Genomic DNA, 21536 nt, shown 5'->3' with positions numbered 1-21536 from the left:
GAAACATTTATGCAGTCACACAGAACATTATTGCTAAAATTCTCGCATCTCTCTTCTTTTTTTTTATTTATATATTTATTTATTTATTTTTTTGCTACGCGACTGCTGACTGCTGATGTTAATTGATTCACGTTCCGTTCAATACTGTTACTGATGCCCAGATTCCTCATGAACTTTGTTGGCCGCCACCGCCGCCGCCGCACGCTTATCACCCAATTGAGAATTTTGTTGTACAAGTATGCGAGAAAAATGTGTGTCTCGAATTGTTTTATTTTTATTTTGCGGCCGCCACGAGTTCACTCCACCCAACCACCTCAGTGTATTGCCGTCTACGAATTTTCTTTGATGATAAAATATTTGAATATTAATTCCATACATACATACACGCTCATAATACATAGCATACTTTCATACATATACATACACATACATGCATATGTATGTATGTACATATGTACATAGCGATGTATGAATGTTTAATTTATGAGCGCGCGACGCTTTTGATTTGCTTCTACACTGCTTTTCCTCACATTTTTGTGCGCTCGTCGTTTATCAGTTTCGATTGAACATGCATATAAAAAAGTGCTAGTATATGTACATATACTATATATTGCATATGTACTTATAATGTATGTATGTATTCGCAAATATTGTGTCATAATTCATTCACACTTTTTTTAATAATTGTTCTCTGTACCTACTTGTATATAGAGGGTATTTAATAGTGCATGGAAGGATAATGTCTAAGTGAATGAAACCTAGTATACAGGTATTATTTATTTATGAAAATATGCATATTTTAAGCTGTTTATTTTGACTTTAATATTCTTGTCTAGTAGTCTGCTTCTCCAAAGGCACCTTTTCCCATACATTACTCTTTCATATGTCCAAATTAATATTATAAAATTAATATTATAATTAATTAATTAATTATATTAATAGCATATACTTTTATTTATTTTCCGTTATTCTTATTATGCTATGAAATCCGTGGTATGGATTTACATAGTACATATAATTATTATAATTTGTTTTAATAATAATATAAATATTTCTTTTAAATATTAAATCTTTTATATTGAATAATTTATTATTATTGCTTTTATTGTTGTTATTATTTGATATATTCTCATTTTCTATCACAATTATTATTTTCGCAATTTTTGTTTACAATCATCTGTTCATATTGTTCCTTCTACAAAGAGCATTTCCTAGTCTGGTCCGTTTTATGATTTTGTTTTTATTAAATTTGTATTATATACATATATATATATATATATATATATATATATATATATATATATATATATATATATATATATATATATATATATATATATATATATATATATATATATATATATATATATATATATATATATATATATATGTATGTATGCATTTATATTTTGCGGTTTAGTGACTAAGCGCACCGTTTTATTTTCCATTTGAGGTTTGCTGCACATTTAAAATTAATATAATTTCATTGGGGTTTTACCTATTGGGGACAGCATGTTAATTAAATGTTATAAAGTAAACAATTCCTGCACAATTAATAAATAACAAAAACAGCATTTAAATTGGCAAAATGTCTCCTCAACACAAAAGCAAACAAATTACGAGCACCACTACTGATATGGGAGTTCAAGATCAAAGATGCCGAAACTGGGTCATATAAAAGATTGAGCTTCGAGAGATTGCTAATTAAATGGAGTTACCTGTCATGGTTCAGCAGCTAAGGCCGATCTCTGTATTGAATAATAAATTACGATTCTGCTTTTGTTTTTACTGCTGGTGTGCCTAAGGCAAAGCTACATAAATGTGCTATTTATTTTGAAAAATCATTGCAACAATAGGAATAAATTAAGTAAAGATTGTGCTAGAATTTAATTCGAGAAAAATGAATTGGAAAAATGTCGATATAGGTATATTCCAGCTAAGTTTGTAGCAATAATGCCACGCCGGCCAACGTCCATTTGCCGGGCTTATCTTTGGTCTTCAAATTAAATGTCCAAACATAGGTTGGTCCACGTGTGCGTGTCTTATAGACGGGGCACTCGTACATATTACGCAAATCCTGCTTATCTTGGGTAATGGCCTGCAAAATAGAAATAGAAATAGAAATAGAAATAGGAATAGCTTAGATTTATGCAAACATGCGCCGCTTCATAGACGCCACAGATCCGTTCCAAATTCAAACAATTTTGCATACAGATTTGAATACGTTTGCATTCGCAACTCACCCGAATATTGATGACTGGCATTGATGGATAGAGCTCTTTAAGACGCGACTCCATTATAATACCCTGCTGTATGTCCCATCTGGCGCCTTCCATAAATATGCCATGAACGTAGGCGCCCTCGCGCGGTGCCGTTCTGTAATTATTTTTGTTAGTCTCTATCATTATTTAATTGTTTCCAACTAACAATTAGAGGGGCGGCGACGACGCTCTATTGTTTGCTTTAAAGTGACGCCAAACGAAACGTGCAGCTTTTTGTCGGCCCGCGGTTAGGCGCCACTTAATAAGCAATCGGCAGTCGTCAATCAGCAAATAACAAATATGCAATTGATAATTACATGCTATTATTAGCAGCTACTTATACTTTATGTGGTGTTTTAAATTTAGCTCTTATGAAATAGCTTTGTTGCTATTTTTAAAGTCAGACGAAGCCGTTGCCCATAACACGAACCCGACAGTGCGTTGTTATCGACATATGTATGTTATAGTATGTACATATTTATATATGTACATACATCTGATTATGTGAACATCATCGGTACATAAAATTACATCATTCTTTTCACAAATGTCAAAACGCTTAACGAAATCGGGTGCATGAATTTTTTGTTACATGTACTTATATGTAATCCCTTTAAAGAGAGTATTTGTTACGATTTAATAAAAATCTTCACACCCACTAGAAACAAACAATATCAGCAATACCACCTCTAAGGTGTAAGATATAAGAAATGCCTTCAGAAGCTACTGTCATGGGCAAGAGCGAAGGGCAATAATGCTGATGGCAATAATGCAAATAACTGAATCGTTGATCCCATCACCAGCGCTGGAAAGTCCTTTGTGGATAAGTGTGGATATCTTATCTGTACTTAGTTGCTGCTAAAGTTTACTGATAATTCTACTTAAAAAGCCATAAAGATAGCCTGATCATTGTTTTTATTTAACATGCCATTGTACTTTAGTTCAATAGGTTGAAGAAGATTTTCATAAAATTTGTTCAATATTTAAAAAAAAAAAAAAAATAAACATCACATTATAAAGAGTAAGGAACTCTTACTAATTGTCTTTGGACTAACAGTTTTCCAATGATCTGTTAGAAAGAGTTCGTGGGAAGGGCACTAAAGAAAACAGTGCAGGTGGAAAGAAGTCAATTCCACTATTCAACAAAAGTCCTAAAGATAATACCCATATTGGGCATCAGTCCCTTAAAGAATTGTATTGTAAAGTGCGAACAGAATTCAAGAAGAGCCACCCATGCTAGTGACGCATAAATCAAATGACTTGTACATACACACTCATATGCAGATATTTCTGGTGGCGGGGTCAGCGTTAGGGTCAATTAAATTTGCGACTCAATAACAAATAAACATTATACTCGCATATACTCGTATGCATGCCATTGTGGAACTTACGTAAAGTCCTCCTTCTGCTTCTTAGTGACATCGCATTGCAAACACATCTTGTCCAGCGGCAATTCGTTGCGACGCGCCGTACTCTGCATAATGGCCGTTAGCAGTGATTGGGGATTAAAGAATCCGGCTAACCAGACGCAAGACGGAAGCTGCAGGAATGGCGAGGTATGAAAAAAAGAAATACTTAAACACCACCTTTAACTTACCACAAAATCCGTTGACCAAGTCTCCAACTCCCGCAAACGCAAACATAAGTCAATGAACCAATTGTTTAGACCTAAGAGGGATGGATAGGCGCGCGATGTCCAAATCGGCGGCACTTGATCCAAAAATAAAGAGTTTTCCAGCACTTCCATATCCGAAGTTATGGTTAATTCGCCCTTAAGGCCGAGGTCTAGCTCCTTCAAGCTACGCTTCATTTCGCTTGTTAGGTAATTCATGCGCTCGCATTCCTGAAAAGCCACAATTACATATGGCGTGCGCTCCTCCACTTTGTTCATTATCTCCACCATGTTAAATTCCTCGGGCAACTTTTCCAGTATTTCATCCACGATTTGTTTGACCTTGTCCTCACGCGTCACAGTGGCGCCGCCTCCAGCGCCAGCCTCCCGAGGTTGCATTTCGAAGACGGTGCGGAAAATGTTCTCGGCACGTGTGGTCAAAAAACCTATCTCGGCATTCGGGTGTAAGCCATAGAGATAAGGCGACTCGGCGGGCATCATTTCGTCGACATATGTGTGATAGCCGAGATAATCGGTATTTGGTGGGGCGGGAAATGATGGCGCCAGAAAAAGTTCACCGTCCACCAAATCAGGTTGCATATACTCCTCTAGATAGGTGATGCATAAGCGTCGATCCCAATCGTCAGTTATATGTCCACCGTACATAATTTCTCCAAACAGATAGCGCAGGTCCTCCCACGGCACCTTTGCGTTGGCCTCCAGATAGTTGTAGAGAACCGATACGCTTATGTTCAAGTCACCCACATTAAACGGATATATCTTATTCCAACCTTGTGGACCAAATTTACGGCGCTCAGCCACCACAGCATGGAAGTAGCAAAGCGAAAAAAGTATTGCCTTGAATTCGGCCTCCTTGCCGGACATTTCCAGTGTTTCTTGTGTAAAATTATCGAGGGCCTTGTGCAGATTCGCCAGCATGCCCGTGGGGGGTTCATTTGTGATCTTAATCGATGACTCCAAAATTCCCTGCACGCAAAACAGCAAATAATATATGAATTAGAATTAGAATTAAAGCTTACCTGTGGTATAATATGCGCCGAGGGCGTAGATGCGGGCTCTGCACTCAGAAACATGCGATAATCTTTATGTGAGCCCTCAGCATAATATTCCAGCTTCTTCTCCAGGGCAGGCAGCCATTTGCGTACCAGATGTATGTTCTGTAGTATGACCCAGTGTCCATTCTTTGCTGCTATATCCATGGCCGCTTCAGCAATTGCCTCCTGACCCTGACCCAGTGATACATTGTGAAAATTGCCCAGATCCATGGAAAAGCCCAGCTGTTTTCCCAACGCTTCCACATCCTTCAGAGGATTGACGCCAGGCGATAATATGAAGAAGATGGGTGTTGAAGGACTAGCCTCTTCGAAAGATTTTGCAAATTCCATTGCTCGACTTTCCACATATTTGGAGCCCAGTTTCTCCTCAATAAAATCCCTGTAATAGAAATAAAGTAATTACGAGTTTTTGCATTTTGGAATCCACATACCCTAGAGCATAAGTCATGCGATCAGGTCGCAAAGCTCTAATCATGCAAAGACGTTGCAGAGCCGTTTTATTCTTCCACTCCTGTGGGAACTTCTCCTTCTCCGGCAGTTCCGATTCCACCAGTTTCTTCCAACGCTTCGATGAGGTCTCTATGTCACGGTCCAAATTCCTAAACTCATCCTTGGACGCTAGACTGCATATTCCGCCCCACGATTGGTTTGACAAAAAGTCAACAGGACTTGTCACATGCGGTTTGATCGGGAAGCGGAGTAGGAAGTCCAGTTCCACAGATGTTACTTCCTCGTTCATAAGCAGTATCTGCGAAAATATTCACAAAACATCTCAAGTTGAAGCTATCGCTATAAATGCTTTCAGAATAGACCTACCTGAAAAGTCATTTGAGATGCGAATATCAGTTTGTCGCATTCAAAAAGACCACGCGAAGTATACTGAAAGACCGAGTACGTTATGCAATCGATCAGATTGGAGACACGCAAATCCAAGGATTCGCCTGGTTCAGCCTTAGCTATGGCCTTTTGGAAAACTACACTAAAAGCCTAAAAAGGAACATTCATTAGTATTAAAGCATTTTCTATGCCTTGTGCCTTACCTTCAGGGAAAACTGATAGATCGGATTTATAGTGTTTAGTTCATTTAAGATGAAGTAAAGCAAGCTGGCTCTGGTCGCCGCTGGTCTGTAGTATTCACGCGCCTTGTCAATCTCCTTCGATGTGATCTTGGCCTCAGCCACTTTCTCCTCAATCTCCGATGCTGTACTCTTTGTGGTCTCTAGATTTTCCACCAAAGCGGTGTCACCTAAAATATTCTCACCAGCAGACGATAAGCGCGACAGCAAATCGTCCTCCAGTTTCTTTAGCATGATTTTGAAGTCATTCTGTTGTTTGGTTAATTCGGCCTTGAGATCCTCCAGATCGGGACGTTCGGCCTTCACAACTTCCGCCAGCAATTGATCTTCTAACCCATCGCGGGTAACAGTGAAATTAATAAGTGTGGTTTGTGCTTGCATCTCGGGCTTATAATGTGGATTTGCTAGTTTCGTGTGCAGGATCAAACGGAAGTTGGAGTTATACTCGACCTCTTTGTCGCCGATTTTAATAGCTCTGTGAAAATAAACCGGGTTGAGTCTTACTGAAGTCATACTGCGCTCTGCCACTGTACGTACTTTCCCTTTTTGATGAGATTACGACCAAGCAATGAATCCAAAACAGGATCCAAGTTCTCATCTATGTTCTCAATCAAGACAGTGCTACCCGTGTTTATGGCCTTCTCTATGATGTCCAAATAGCTGCGCTGACCCAAACGGATAACCTTAAGTTCATCGCCATATTTCTGTTTAATCCATTTCACACCCTGCAGCTGGGGATCTATCATCAGTGGCCAGCGATCAGAGTTGGAAAGAATGGTTGCATTCTCAATGGACATGCGATCACTCGGCAGGCCCTCGTTTGTCCAAACGGCGATGGTTGTGTCATCTGTCAGCAGCGAGAGTGGATCGAGATTTTCGGTTGTGGGTATGGGAGGATCGATGCCCTTCAGGAAGGGTGTCCACATCTTTTGCAGCAAATCGATGCGAAATCCTTTCGTGAAACAGCCAACATAGGAAATGAAGGCGGTAATCAGTAGAATGTCGCCGGGAAGCGTAATGCCCTGCTTGACAAAGCTATTGGAAAATAGAGATAGTATTCTTCTATGGAAGAGCTGTCTAGCTTTCTTACTTATTGACAGCCTCTGCCCAGCGCACATTCTCGCTGGCTAGACCACCTACAAGACGATTAGCCAATGCTATGGTTGCTTGCGTGGCATCAGCTTCCTGCTGGCAACGCAATTTGTCCGCCGTGGCCTTCTCAAAATCGGCTGTTAGCTTAGCTAGTTGTTCCTCCAGACTCTGCAAGAGATATGAGCAGAATCAGAAAAGTATCTCAGAGAGAGAGAGAGAGAGAGAGATAGAGAGTATCTGCAACCTACCGCCACTTTGCGTTTAATGCCCGCAAGCTTATCCTGAGCAGCAGCCAACTCTGCATTGGCGGCTGCTAACGCCTTACGTTTGGGCTCCACGTCGCAATAGACTTCATAAAACTTGATAATGTTGATAACCCAAGCACACAAACCGGCCGCTGCACCTGACTTGGAGCGCACGAATTCGGGCTCAAATTCTGGATCCTTTAGATATGGTTGTATAGCCTTAATGATTTCAGGATGTATGTTTTCTTTGTCATAATTGATCAATGCGTCTAGAAAGGCGTCGACTTTTGCCATCGAAATTTTTGCAGCTTTCCAGGAGCGGTCCTTGGGCAGTTTTCCACCTGGAGCCAGCAATACCATAACGGCGGCTGTTACGTTTGTGACCGCACCCGGGGGCGAACCAAAACTCTTTAATTCCGTTAGATTCGCTTTGTTCAACGTGTTCAAGGCTTCCTGGGCTGCGAGAAGCGCCGGTTCGGCCTTTAATAGATCCTCTTCACAATCACGTTGTTTCTTGCTGACTTCGTCCGCTATCAAAGCAACCTTCATTTCCTCCTCATCCGCCACCGCTTTCTCCGTCTGCACTTTCTCCGTTTCAATACCCACAATTTCAATTAAAGCATCGGCCGCCTCGTTCTTCTCTTTAAGCTCGACCTCCTGAACGGCTAGCTTAACTTTTAAATCGGCCACCTGGACGGCCGTGGAACGAAGCTTCTCCAATCCATTTTCCAGACGCTCGATTTTGCTCTGCAAATCCTGGTTTTTGTGATTCAGTAGCTTTAAATAGAGATTTATTTGCTCGAGATAGCTCTTGGGAGTTGTGTAGTTGTAACGGCGCTCGTTCTGCAAATAAACTTTGGATGTGGAATTTACAGCTGTGTGGACATATGCCATGAATTTAGCAACAGAGTCCCGATGATTGTCAGGCAGTACTTTGTTCTGTGCCAAAAAGTTCATGGCAACCGATATGAGTGCCTCTTGAGGCCATTCGTGGAACCAATTGATGGACGTTGCATTGATGATGGCAGGGAATTTTCTCGACCGAACACGCAATGTTGAGCCCACTGGTGAAAAACACAGAACTATCTTCAGTTGCTTGCGTACACGATCGATGAAGAATTTCCAGCAGTTTTCTCGCGTATCAACCAGCCCCGCACCTTTGACCTCATTACGCACGCCAGCGATTATGTTCTCGATTTCGTCGTCCGGAAATAGATCTGGAATCTCGCCAGTGGCTAACATATCGTTGATTAAGACAAGAAAATCCTCACTGGGAATTTGCGCATCCGTCATTAGGAACATGATGCTGACGTTTTTAAGTCCCGCTTTCAGATACAAACCGGAAAACTCAATCTGTGTGAAAGGAAATATGTAATATTATACGCATATATAGTATAGTGCTTTACCTTCAAGTCGTTGACACCATAGCCCTTCTTAAGCTGTATCTGCACGACCTCCAAGCTGGATATGAATGCTGCCAAGCGCGCTAGAGATTGTTTACCACTGCCACCAACACCAACCAATAAAGCGCTGCCACGCGGTGATTCTAATATGCGATTGATTCTGCGAATTAATGAGGATTATTTCAATCATAATCGGGCGATTAGGAGTTGAGGGCTTAGCTCACCTGCACACATGCATCATCGCATCTTCGAATAACACCAGATTCATGGCAGCGACCAGATCATTATACGATGACATTGCTTCCTGAAGGAGTTTGTGAAGCTCAGGCCAGCCCTTGATGGGCATGTACTTAGGATCACCAATTCCTCCAGCGAAATGACAATAGATATTCGGTTTGTCGAATATTACGGATTCGTCAATTTCCTCGAACGATTTCTTAACAATGTCATGCTGCATTTTAGTAAAGCTATCAATATCCTTATCATCGGTTAGCTTATCGGCGTAGACACGCTGTGTCTCATGTTGCCACAAACGTATAAGATCTGTAGAGCCCGTTAGGCATTCTGTTGAACTGAAGAGTAAACCCTGAAATTAGACATATAAATATTGTTTTAATAAATAAGAAATCGTTGAGCTTAATACTAAGTATATTGAATTTATTAGTTAGACGTCAAAAACAAAAAAAAAAAACAAGAGAGAACGGTTTAGTCGAGCAAGCCCGACAGTGTAATATCCTCGCGTTCATCCAGACGGACGGACAGACGGACGGACATGTCTAGATCGATTTCTCTCGTCATGCTGATTCAGAATATATATACTTTATTGGGTCGGAGATGCTTCCTTCTGCATGTTACATACTTTGCACAAACCTAATATACCCTTTTTACCCTATGGGTACAGGGTATAAAAAGAACGGGCATATCCATACAAAAAGAATTCTGGGAGAATGTTCTTTGTCCTTCCTATGGGGTACGTGTAGCTCCCACAAAAGCTTTGATTTAAAATCCCAAAAGATTTTATCTACCGTTTCGTTCTTTTGGGGTCTGATCCGCAATCATAAGTATGTGGAACTTTTGATTACTATTTAGAAAATACTAGAATATTTTGAAGAATATACCCTCCTATTCTATATAAGAATTTATCTGCCTTCTTCTGTCTGTTTCTCAATTCGGTAACAGTCGAATTTGTTGACAATTTTTTTTTTGACAATGGATACATACTCACTTGAAATACATTGCTGATGTCGCGCAAATTGAATATATAGTGTGACTTTATGGCCGTGGGCAGGAATATCTGGAGGCATTTGTTGTGCAACGCTATGGTTGCGGCCACAATATTTGGCGTCATGCGTGTTACGATCGGAATGAATTTCTGCTCGGCATTCGCAAAATGTTGAGACAAGATGGCCGAGTACATGACGGTTATCGAATCGGGTCCCGGAAAACTGACAGCTAATACGCAGAAGTGGCGTTGGAGTCGCGGATTGATGGTAAAGCTGCCCGAAGTTGGGTTCATGCACGCCACATACTGACAATTGTGTATATCCTTGAGAGTTAGTTTGTTCCTATCGTACCAATGGCCATAATCAAGATGCTGGCGCATTAGAGTGTGGGGTTGTACGGTGCCGTAGCAGTCTACCTCCGACATATTGATGTCGTCGATGAAGTATATCAAGGTTTTATTGCCGGGCGGTCCAAAGTTGCGTCCCGCTTTCTTCTCCAGCGGCTTCTCCAATATCTTTTGCAACATTTCGGACGTTGTGTAGTAATTGAATGGTATTGTGGTGACAGCGAAATTCTCAGAAAGCGATTGAAGCTTCTCGTTGACCAAAACACTTTTGCCGCAACCGGCATTGCCGACTAGCATCACCGGGTGCTTCTTATCCATAAGTAAGTCCAAAAAGAAACGCAAGCGAATGGACTCGGAGGTGTGCACGAGTACAGCTTGCAATGGCAGATCAGAGTCCAGCTCGAATTTGGGTGTCTTCTCGATCCAGGGCAGAAATGTCTTAGTCTCGCTATCCAAAAAATAATCGAAAACAGTGCCACCTTTTTGCGTTGCAAGTGCAAGGTGTTTAAGCTCTGGGATAGACATGGACAGAGGCGCCTTGGCGCAACTACTCACCTGCTGGGAACTTAACTGTTTTGAACTCATTTACCCACCATTTGCTGAACTCCACACGATAATCAATGGCTTGATCCTGGAACATAGCCGATCCGAAGGCCCAAATGCAGGCAAACACGAAGTAGAGCTCATGCCATTCCTTTGGACAATCGGCCGGTGTGTTCGCTGGTATTAGAAAACAGTCCAATAGATGGCACAACATTTGTATGTGGGCCATTTCGGCGATAGGCGTGATCTTTTTAAAACGCACGCGTATCGTCTCCAATGATGATGGTATGTACTTATCGAATAACATGACCAAATTGGACTTTTCGGCTGGAATTTTGCGCGTCTCAACCCAACTGGTTACATAGCTACATAAAATATATCAAATCGAATGTTTCTCAACCAAAAATAACTTGTAGTAACTGCATACTTACGGATTCCAACCCAAGTCCTGCGGATTGATATACAATATGCCGGCTCTGGATACAGTTGCCGGTGTTGCTGTTCTCAGATTGGAGATTTCGAAAAGCAAGCGCATTGAAGGCGTCAAAGCAATACGTTCATTGCTCGCCAAAGTCAAGACCTTATTATCATCCATGACGGTATTTAAGCTCTCGATCCACATGGGATCTGCGAATATATATGTACTTGTATATTAGTTTGTCACATCATGTAGTAAGCTTGTTTTTTTTTTTACCAATATCACCATCTAGGACTATCCATTTTGGTTGATCACCCGCGATATTTGCCTGATCCCGCATCAGTACCGAGAAGAGGCCGTCTTTCCATTCACGCGTAGCTGGGTTTATAATGCCGAAAAGTTCGTCATTGGTCACGGCTTTCGGGTTCAAGTCATTGAAAATGGGCTTGCGCTTGATGTTCTGATAGGTGCGCAGCAGCGTTTTCCACACTTGTGTCTTTCCAGTGCCAGCATTGCCAACGATGAACACAGAGTGACGTACCTCCAACAGTTCCTCCAGTTGCACCACTTTCAATATAAAATTATCTTCGGGTTGTAGTAGCAAATCGGAGGCAGCTTGTTTTACGGTGCGTTCAAAGTCCTGATCACGTTTGCGCGGCACATCCAAAGCGGGAAATAAATCGCTGATGAGCCCCATGAACACGGGCATATCATCGGTAACTATTTTTGGTATATTGAAATCGCGCAAGGCACGCATAAGGACCTCCTCCTCAGGACGGCCAGGATCACCACGCTGCATATAAAATGTATTATAAGTATGTAGCTCTTTCAATCTCTCTCTCTCTAGCCATGAAGTTACCTTCAGCGATCCAGCAACGACCAATACAGATTTAATTGCGCGCAATCCCCAATCATAGTGATCCTGTTTGGAAAGCAGCTCCTTGCAGAGTGTATAGAGTGTGATGAACTTACGCGCCAATATTCGTGCATCTTGAAAGCCCTCGGCGACCAACATAATCTCGCAGATCAGCTCAAAGTCTGGCACCACCATGGCGCACGGCCTAAAAAGTGCCTTCAAATTCTCCGGCAGCTCTGTGCGACCCGCGTAGCCGGGATTCATGGTTATAAATATGCCAACTGTGGGCACACAGGTTATAATCTCGCCCATAAAATTAAACTTGTCCTTTTTGTCACGTATCGCATCCTGCACAGACTTCACCTGCACTGCCACCACAGACAACACCTCGACAGTAATGCGGTTGAACTCATCGAAGCAGCCCCAGGCCCCTGTCTGGGCTAGACCCTTGTAAATATTACCACACGACTGATAGTCCATTTGCTCTGAGCAATTGAACACGTACACCATTATTCCAATGGCACGTCCTAAAACAGTGTTACATTCATTGGAGAAAGGTTTCAACTAAATTCACTTTCAAGCCCTCATTACCCAGATCCTTTGTAGTCTCTGTTTTCCCTGTTCCAGCTGGACCTGCAGGCGCACCGCCCAAAATTAAGTGTAGACTAATTCAAATATTCAAATATACATCTGAGTTACTGTACAATTGGGGTGTATGTTAATATGTATGTAAATACCTCTGTGTTAGTGTAATGTAGCAGCGATCTGTCAGAGGCGTGATGACCAGTCGTGGCGTATTGCCTAAGTATTCGTGACAATACTGGAACTCAGCGTCGCAAATATTGGCAAAGCAATCCTTCTCTACATCGTCGAAGCGATGCCTTAGCTGCGATTGCCACATAAAAGCCGAACCTGAATCCAATTTGGCCTGAATCATCTTAGCGACCACGTCTCGTGAGTGCACATCAATTGTGCAAATCGTCATTATTTTTTGACGATCACCCTTGGTCAGCTCGCCCAGCAGCAGTGTTATGAGTAAACTGAGTTGTGAGATCTGTTTCTTATAGTAGTCCTTGATGGCATTATCGTAACCTTCCTCTAAACGGCTGAAGGCAATGTTCACCTCTGTCGACCACCAGATTTGTGATCCACAGAGCGACACCTGTGCAGGATAATCGAATAACCACTGTTCGCGTTGCTTTTCCTCATAAGCGACCACAGCTTCTGTGACATAGTGTCGCAGGGTGGCTCGCATGGCCGCTTGTATACGATTCAGCCACACCTCAACCGGCCCGCGTATGCTGGCCAGCTCGTTGAACTCAACGTATTCGCCATCTTTGGCATACATGCCCGAAGCTGTCTCTATCTCATTGGCCGTATCGCGATTGAATTTTAAGCGTGCGATCGAATCGAATAATTTTGTTAGATGTTTGGTCACCATTTCCGGTTGGATGCCATTGCTTAGGACATCGAGAAGATCGGCCGATGATACAAAGTAGAAACGAGGAAAAGCCAAACGCTTCGTTTCCAAGTACTCTGCCAGTGCCTTTTCGCAAAGTGTAAGCTCCTTCTGCAAATGCTCCAAACGTTCGATTAGCCCAGATCGATTAGTCGAGGCCACAACATTCGATGAGACGCACATCTCATCCATGAGTATACGAAATTCGGCGTCGATATTATCGAAACGATCCGAGTCGACGGGCAGCTGTTTGCGTATGTCTTCCGAACTCATGAAGATACTCTCAAGATGGGTCCAAGTGCGTTGCACCTCGAACCAAACGGTTATCACTTGATCGGCGATCATTAATTTATTTTGCCAAGTTGAAACTTCTTCGAGAAAATGGGCGATGTACTTGGATGTTATTAAATTTTGTAGGCAAACCTGATTATCTTCGAGCGTCTCTATGAGTTCTTCCGATGCTTTAAGGAGATTACAGCCAGTGCGTGGATGGAGTTCATGATCGAATTCCATCGCAGACCATGTTGTGTTTAAATCACGCAATATTTTCTCCATAGACATTTCCTTAACAGCCTTATCAACAATGTTTTTCACCTCCTCCTCGCACTCGTGCAGGTTCAAGCCCAGAAGCTCTGCCAACGTTGTCTCATGATCCATTATAAATTTCACCTGTAAGAGAGATACCAAATCCGTCAAAGAATATACCGATATATGCATTAATCCACAATAGACTACACTTGATCGCTACGAATACTACTTGAGACATGCGCTCGCTACAAATATACAAACGACTTACGGTCACTTCCTTGGGCAAGGCGGCAAGGCTCTGCAATGAAATGGTATTTACAAGAACTGTACAGTTTTGCTGAGGCACAACAACATAGATAGGCCTCGTTGCAATAAATATTATACGAAAAAATAAAAGAGGAAATAATTAAAATGCTCTTTGCTATACAATTCTTCGAGCAGCCTAGCCTATCTCTAGAGCTCAAGTGCTGGGAGAATATAAAGAAATTTGTACACATTATTTACAGTATGCCAAATATTGCAATATGCAACTAGGGGAATTGAGAAAATAATTGGTTTGTAAGGCAACACAAAATAGACCTTTGTCGAGTTCATCAGCTGATTCCAGTGTCTCTCACGTATGGCAGGATTCTGTAGCTCTCCCACAGCGCGCAATGAGGTTAACATATTTTTCACCGTCGACTCGAGATTTATGAAAGTGTCCCAGGCACGCATTTCCTTATCCAACAAGCGTATATCCTTGGCAAACTTCTTGCACTCTATATCCATATTCTCCACATCGACTTTACGCCATGGCGTAGTCTTCCAATCTTCGATGCTGGTCTGCACAATATTAACATAATCCCAGAGTTGCTGTGGCAGATTGAGGTAATAAGAGAATAGGAAATATTTTAACAACTAATATAGATATTTCAAACAACTAATATCGATATGATTTATAAAGTTAATGTACTATATTATTAAGGGAATTAATAACTTCCATATGTAGCATGCAGTACGGAAATTTAGTCGATTAAAAGCCATGCAGATAGGAAACGCATAAAGTGGGCTTATTATCTGTCTCTTCATACCTTAAGCATGCGTAATTCCTTGCGACATTGCCTCAGCACTTTGAACTCTGGTATATTGACCTCGAAGAGACTGCCCGACTCTTGTATGTCGCGCATTTCGCTCTCGCACAGAAACATGTCATCGTTAATGCGATCCATAAGTTGGTATGGCTTATGACAATCAAAGCGAAAGAAGTCGTAATTCTTGAAGACCTCCCGGAAGAGCTGTATGTGGGCCTCAAATAACGCTATCTTGTTCCGTATGCTGACCACCTCAGTGGCTTGGAGTGGCGATACCTGTTGCTTAACCGTTGAAGCAATCTTCTTGGTGTTGGCCCATTGTTCGGGCAATTCTTGAAGCAACACATTCACCTCCTCAGGTATATCCATGTCATAGTATTTTAGCAGCTGTATGGTTTCCTGCATCGGCTCGAACATATCATCTGTCTTGATGGCCCGCTCCTTAACCTGCATAAGATAGGCCATTAGATTAACCAAGCCCTCGTAGTCGCCCTCCTTCACTGTTTGCAGCAAACCCTCGTCGGCCTTGTGTATGAAGTGACTTAAGTCCATTAGATTGGTTGTGACGGTTGTAACCAAATGCTCCTTGAACATATTTCCCCATTTGCACACTGTATTGAGCAGCGCTTGACGAAAGGGTCGCACATCCACTTGAAACCACGAGCTAAACACTTGAAATGGCGATATATCCTCAATCTCATTGAATAGCGACTCATAGTTATCGATCTGCTCTCGGAATGCCTCAATGGTTGGCAAACAGGGCTTCGGTGCATTCGGATCGTTCATCAAAACTAATTCGATTTCGTCGGGATCCAAAATATGACCATATTCCAAAAAGTATTCCATGCATTCCTCGCGATCATCCAGCCATAGGTACGAGTAGCGTTCAAACTGGCGACAAAAACGGGATGCCTCCTCCATTACCAAGTCCACACCGTTCAGAATTTCACGTCGCATATCAATTATGTCCTGGTTCTCTTTAATAATCTCAGCATAGCTGCGCTTCTCGTGAGTCAGACGCTTGATTAGCGAACCCATTTTCATAATATCGCGCATTAATTCAATCAGCATGTTGTTAAAGCCCATCGGGTCTTCCGGCTCAAGGGAGGGCACAAACACAAGATCGGGTTCGACTAGCTCCAGACGGGACTCAAAAAGTGGTGCATAATTGTTCTCCGGATCCATGTTCTCGGCTAAATACCCAACACTTACGCCCACAGTGCGCAGCAGGTTCTCGTAGACGATGTTATCGACAAAGTTCACATAGCTGAGCCAGACCTCATCCTGCTGTTTATCCTCCATGTCGAACTGCAGCATATTGTCGTGCAGTAGTTTGTGTATCTCAACGGAGGCCGCTTGTATCTCAGCATAACGCTTGGAGGTGCGATCAGGTCGCTCGTCAATAGACAACACCGAATCCTTTTTGCAGTCCCGACGCTCAAACAACGGCTGCTTGGCCCACACACTCATAATTTTGCGTATTTGCCGCAAATTTCCCTGCGTATGATCCATGCGATATTGGAGAGCAGCAACGGGCTTACGTAACTTTTCCAAATACGTCAAGATGTCTAAAGAATTAACTCAATTAATTGTAATGTATTGGAGAGTCAAATAACAGCTCTACCTTCTGAATTCCAGACTAAGTTATCCACACCGATCTCCACAAGGTCATCAATCATTTTTATTTCGGGTCCAATCAATTGCAACTCAACCGGCGAGCTAGCCTCCTGTATGCTGTTATACCAATCGATAGTCTTCTCCAAATTCAACGTATATCCACGAAAGACATCGCTCTTCTCAGCGAACTCTATAGCTATATCGGGTATGCCTTCGATTTTCATTTGCTGCATATAATGAACCTCACGCAGTATTGAGAATAGGGCAGCGCTAAAGTTTAAAATTAACGAGTTGCCTTGGGGACCGCGCGCAATAAGCGACTTCTTTAGATTCTCCTCGATTTGTTCGGCTAGCTGGGAGCTCCATTCCTCAAAACACTGTGTCTTACAGGCACCCAACTTTTCGATCAAGCGATCGTAGCGTTCCATTATCTCTAGAGCCTTCTCACACTTTGATATTCTGTAATGCATTTGTTCGTTCATCATGGAAAGTCTATATACATATAGTATTGATGTGTTCTACTCACTCATGCTGAAGCGCCTTGAAGTTCTTCACAGGCCCTGTAATACGAGTCTCCAGCTGATTGCACCAACGTATGAAGGCAGCCACAGGTGGACAGTTATAGTCCGGATAGAGATTCTCGCCAATCTTTCTCAGTTCCATTTGCTTCTCGTAGATGGCCTCACACATCGTCATCTCATCGTTCAGCATCTCAAGAATTTCGGCATAGCGTTGTGTGAATTCTTCTCTAATTTTGGGTCTATCTAAAACGCTACCCACAATGCTAATGAGCTGGTAAATACAAGAGAGACGAGTAGAGTGTTAGAGTCAAGCACAGGCGACTGTACCCTGACCTCCCTCTTCCATAGTTTAATAACTGAAATGAAGTGGATCGTTCCTGTGCCGGCTATAGAAAATAATGAAGCTATGTATGATTTGTAGTAAACTTGCTCTGCACATCGATAATACAAGTCCACACGACTAGTTTAAGGTCTCCAGCTATTACTACTCAAAAGCTCTCGATGTTCATACAGTCGAACAGAGGCACAGACGGACATGATTACAGTATGAGGTACACCACATGTGTTTGCTGACTTTGTAGCTCATATTTTCGCCCGTGGTGTCGGGTTTAAATTTAAACAGCAATTATCCCTCTACTCACCTTAAAAATGCTCTCCAAATTGTGGCAATCATCAAAGGCCTGGCACAATATGGCGGCCAACTTCATATCTAGTTCAAGTATACGGGTTTGAAAGCCCTTAAAGTCATCGTCAAAGTCATGATCGTCTGGGTCCAGCACATCGTAGCTTTTGGACGCAAAGGCTGTAAAATATTGATTGAACTCGACATAGACATCTGTAATGCGTGTGCTGAGCTGACGACCACGCAAGCCACCGATTTCGACTTTCTCTAATTTCAGGAATTCAATCACAGTAAAGAAGAACCTAAGCCATAAGATAAATGTTAGAAATAAAAGATCCTCATTTGGCTGTTTAGAATATTGTACCATTGTATGGTTGTTAAACGCTCTAGGAATGCATTAAAGCGCTTGAAAACTGAATTTGGATGAAAAGTCCAGAAAATCGGTGGCCGCTCCTCGGGCTCTGTAAAGAAATCGGCCAAACGTTCCTTATAATAATCGAAAAGCTCCCGAAAGAACTTCAGTATCTGTATGGAGAGAGTGAGGCGTTGCATGGCCTCATCGATGTCGCTGTGAAAAATTGACGAGGGATCCAAATAGCGTTTGGCCTGCAATTGTCAAAAAGAGCAGTGGCACGATTCAAAAGCAATACCCATAACGTGAACATGCAACCCACCTGATGGATAATCAGATTGCATATCTCTTGCAACAGAATCGTTATTTTCGATGACTGACAATAATAGCGCGAGTTTCCCCACAGAATACAGACGATATTCATGAAGGGGATGAGCAGTGGCTTGCTTTCCGCAAAATCTATTTCCTCCAGCTGTTGCAATGGACGTTTCAATGGATTTAAATAGAGTGTTATGTCCTTTGCTTCGGCGAGTGCTGGAAAAGTTCGTTCAATCAACAGTTATTGCAGTCAGTTGTCATGCAAATTAAATGGCATGTTCCCCTGTCATTAAATTGCTATTCACTCACCCGTAACGACGTTCTTGAAGAGCGTTTGAAAGCACGGATGGTAGGCACTTAGCGAGTATTCAAGTATTATTGCCATGGCACGGATACGTTCGTTGCGCAATTGGTCGTAGATAAAAGATAGGTTCTTAAGGCGATTATTCCAAAATGTAAATTCTGTAAAATAACAAATTTAATTATAAGCAGGCAACAGATAACAGTAAGTAACGAATGGCTTTAAGATACTACACAAAACTTAAAATAAAAATAAATAAAATTGAAATTCCAAAGAATACGAATTTTTACTCTTCTTCTTTACAACAAAGCCTTTTCGTGAGTAGAACTCTGAACTTGCTCCGAGAATGAATCTTTTTCGAACACTATTTGGCGCCCTGGCATCTCCAGTTTCAAGTCATGGTAAAAATTATATTCTACTTATGATAGCATTTTTTAATGTTTCTCCTAAATCTGCTGCTTCTTTCTTGCGTCTGCGAAAGGTTGTCAATTTCTACAGACTTTTCTTCGTCCGGTTGAGTTTTAATGTTAGTTTTGATCATTCGATCTCATCCTTAGTAGCTCGTCTGTTTATATAATGGTTTGGTGTTTTAAGAAATAACACTTTCAACCTGTCCGAGAAGTAAATGGTAAATGGCTCTGATTGTGGGAGTGATAGGATTCAGGTAATAACGTTCTCAATTAATAAACATATAGTCGGCTTCTTAATATTTTAAATATTACTCAATGCAGAAAGTAGTTTATAAAATAATTTGTATTTAACAATCGGAGTTGATAAATCTTTATCAACCAACTAAGCATGATAATGAATGTGGGTTTGATTAGAAATGTGAGTGGAAAAGGCTTTAGTTAGAATTGATTATTATATTTTTTGAATAAATAGGAAAATATATATAAATACGAGAAAATATAAATACTTGAACAACACAACTGATTGATTGATTCATTCATTCATTCGAAGGAGAAATTATTTTGATTTTTTTAAAGTCACAAAGCACTTTAAAATTGTGTATAAAACTCCTAAAAATTGAATTTTTACTCACAAACAAACCTAAGGTCGGGGTGGAAAAGGCGGAATTGATTATTATATTTTTTGAATAAATAGGAAAATCTATAGTTGTATAAATAGGAAAAAATATAAATACTTGAAAAAAGCGCGACTGACTGATTAATTGCATTATTGCCAAATATATAGTATGTACATTTATATCTGAATAACGTTGTCTTAAAAGATATAGAATAATATAGTTTCAATGTAGTAGACTGGAGTAATGGAACCTATCTAAATTGTTATCTGAAATAATTGGTGCAACTTTCTTCGATGTAGTAACATCGAAAAGGTAATATTTGTTTCATTTAACAGGTTTATTATTTTGCGTCATTGTATAAATTGGTAATACAAATTTGCTGAAGAACTCTTTCATATAAACATGTTACATAATTGCAGCATTCAGCACAAGTGACTTATATGCTCTGAAATTTCTTTAGCTTTCGATTGAGGCCCAAACGAGCCAAATCGATGGCATTTTAGGCAAACCTTGCTTTTGATTTTCAGCACACATGTCTCGGCCCCAAACCACTATCCATCCCACGCATGTCATGCCATATGTCCCGAAAGTGAGGCCATAATAAAAGCTAAATTAAACCCCTTTGGCAGAAACATTGCATGCAAGTGGCGCGTCTTTCGTGAGCAGATAATAATAATAAAGGCACACATAGATATGGAAATTTGTACAAATCCAAGCGAACGTTGCTAGGATATGGCAAACAAGCGTGCAACTCTTGAATTTTGTCAATAAATAATAAATAAAATGTTACCAAAAATAAACAACGTCTACGGCAATGCTCACCTGTGTGGGGCGTGGGATTCTGGCCATTGGCGAAGGCATTCGACGGACTCTCCTTGATGACCTCATGGATCTGTGTCGCCCACTTGATGACCACACCCTCGATGGCGCTCTTCAGATACAGATCGAACTGGCATTGTTCGGTTTCGACCAACTCCTTGGCGGCCTTGACAATTTTCTCGACGCCCACAGGCATGGCCAGAATAGTTTCACCGCTCACCTGACCCTTCACCTGGTGCACCGTACTCTTTAGGCTATGCACATGCTTCTGCACATCCTGCGCCACCATAGTGGGCCAGGCCCTGTAATTGTCCTCGTTGGAGAGCAGAGGCACAACCACCTCCTCCACCAGGGCGGACAGTTGGTCGATGGTGCGCGTTGCCAAGTCGCCGAAAATAATGAAATTCTCACAGAGCTCGCGTGGTATCGGCTTGGCGTACTTCTTTATGAAGTACACCCCCTTGCTCTTGAGCTGCGACAGCGGAAAGGTGGTGGAGGGCACCAATTGGGCAGCGGTTGTCAATATAATGATGAGCACTACCGGTGTATTTCGATCCAAGAACTCCTTAATAATGCCCTTGTGCTCCTCCACGGTGATGACACGCGTCCATTTCTCCGGCTTCAGTTTGAGGGACTTGATGACAAAGGAACCCATCAGCTCCAAACGTGGATCCGGCCCACCGCCGGCAGCGGCTGCAGCTGCTTCGGCGCTCGTGGATGGCTCCATGCTGGTGATGGGTTGTCACCTAG

At 41.7% G+C, this 21536-nt stretch overlaps 1 protein-coding gene across 2 annotated transcripts; it reads right to left on the bottom strand.

Moving 5' to 3' along the window:
- Positions 1-1883: 1883 nt before the first annotated feature.
- LOC115624302 (dynein beta chain, ciliary) lies at positions 1884-21513 on the bottom strand. 2 transcript variants are annotated; one of them, XM_030518924.1, is made up of 30 exons: positions 20790-21513; positions 18949-19101; positions 18644-18855; positions 18334-18575; positions 17989-18271; positions 17353-17618; positions 16834-17285; positions 15210-16777; positions 14719-14991; positions 14408-14437; positions 12890-14280; positions 12744-12817; positions 12156-12679; positions 11573-12089; positions 11310-11505; positions 10891-11243; positions 9991-10814; positions 8990-9351; positions 8769-8925; positions 7366-8715; positions 7116-7285; positions 6563-7060; positions 5990-6500; positions 5766-5936; positions 5381-5697; positions 4914-5328; positions 3859-4860; positions 3653-3801; positions 2244-2376; positions 1884-2098 (listed from the first exon to the last, which is right to left on the bottom strand). In XM_030518924.1, the coding sequence occupies exons 1-30, from the start codon at positions 21511-21513 to the stop codon at positions 1937-1939; spliced, it is 13479 nt and encodes a 4492-aa protein (XP_030374784.1). In that variant the 3' UTR covers positions 1884-1936. The 2 variants fall into 2 exon arrangements, with proteins under 2 accessions (XP_030374784.1, XP_030374785.1); XM_030518925.1 differs by lacking the exon at positions 14408-14437 and having other exon boundaries at positions 1937-2098.
- Between the last annotated feature and the right edge of the window lie 23 nt (positions 21514-21536).

Source organism: Scaptodrosophila lebanonensis, unplaced genomic scaffold (genome assembly GCF_003285725.1).
Source record: "Scaptodrosophila lebanonensis strain 11010-0011.00,11010-0021.00 unplaced genomic scaffold, SlebRS2 tig00000053-arrow-pilon, whole genome shotgun sequence".
In the NCBI taxonomy this organism is placed as follows: domain Eukaryota; kingdom Metazoa; phylum Arthropoda; class Insecta; order Diptera; family Drosophilidae; genus Scaptodrosophila; species Scaptodrosophila lebanonensis.
The sequence above is the reverse complement of the archived record's forward strand: the minus strand, read 5'-3'. Positions and strand labels throughout refer to the sequence as shown.

Coding starts and splice junctions, on each gene's coding strand:
- LOC115624302 (XM_030518924.1), bottom strand. CDS start 21,513: ATGGAGCCATCCACGAGCGCCGAAGCAGCTGCAGCCGCTGCCGGCGGT. Junction 12,090..12,155: donor TCGTTGCTGGATCGCTGAAG/GTAACTTCATGG, acceptor TTTTATATGCAG/CGTGGTGATCCTGGCCGTCC. Junction 6,501..6,562: donor AATCTCATCAAAAAGGGAAA/GTACGTACAGTG, acceptor TTATTTTCACAG/AGCTATTAAAATCGGCGACA.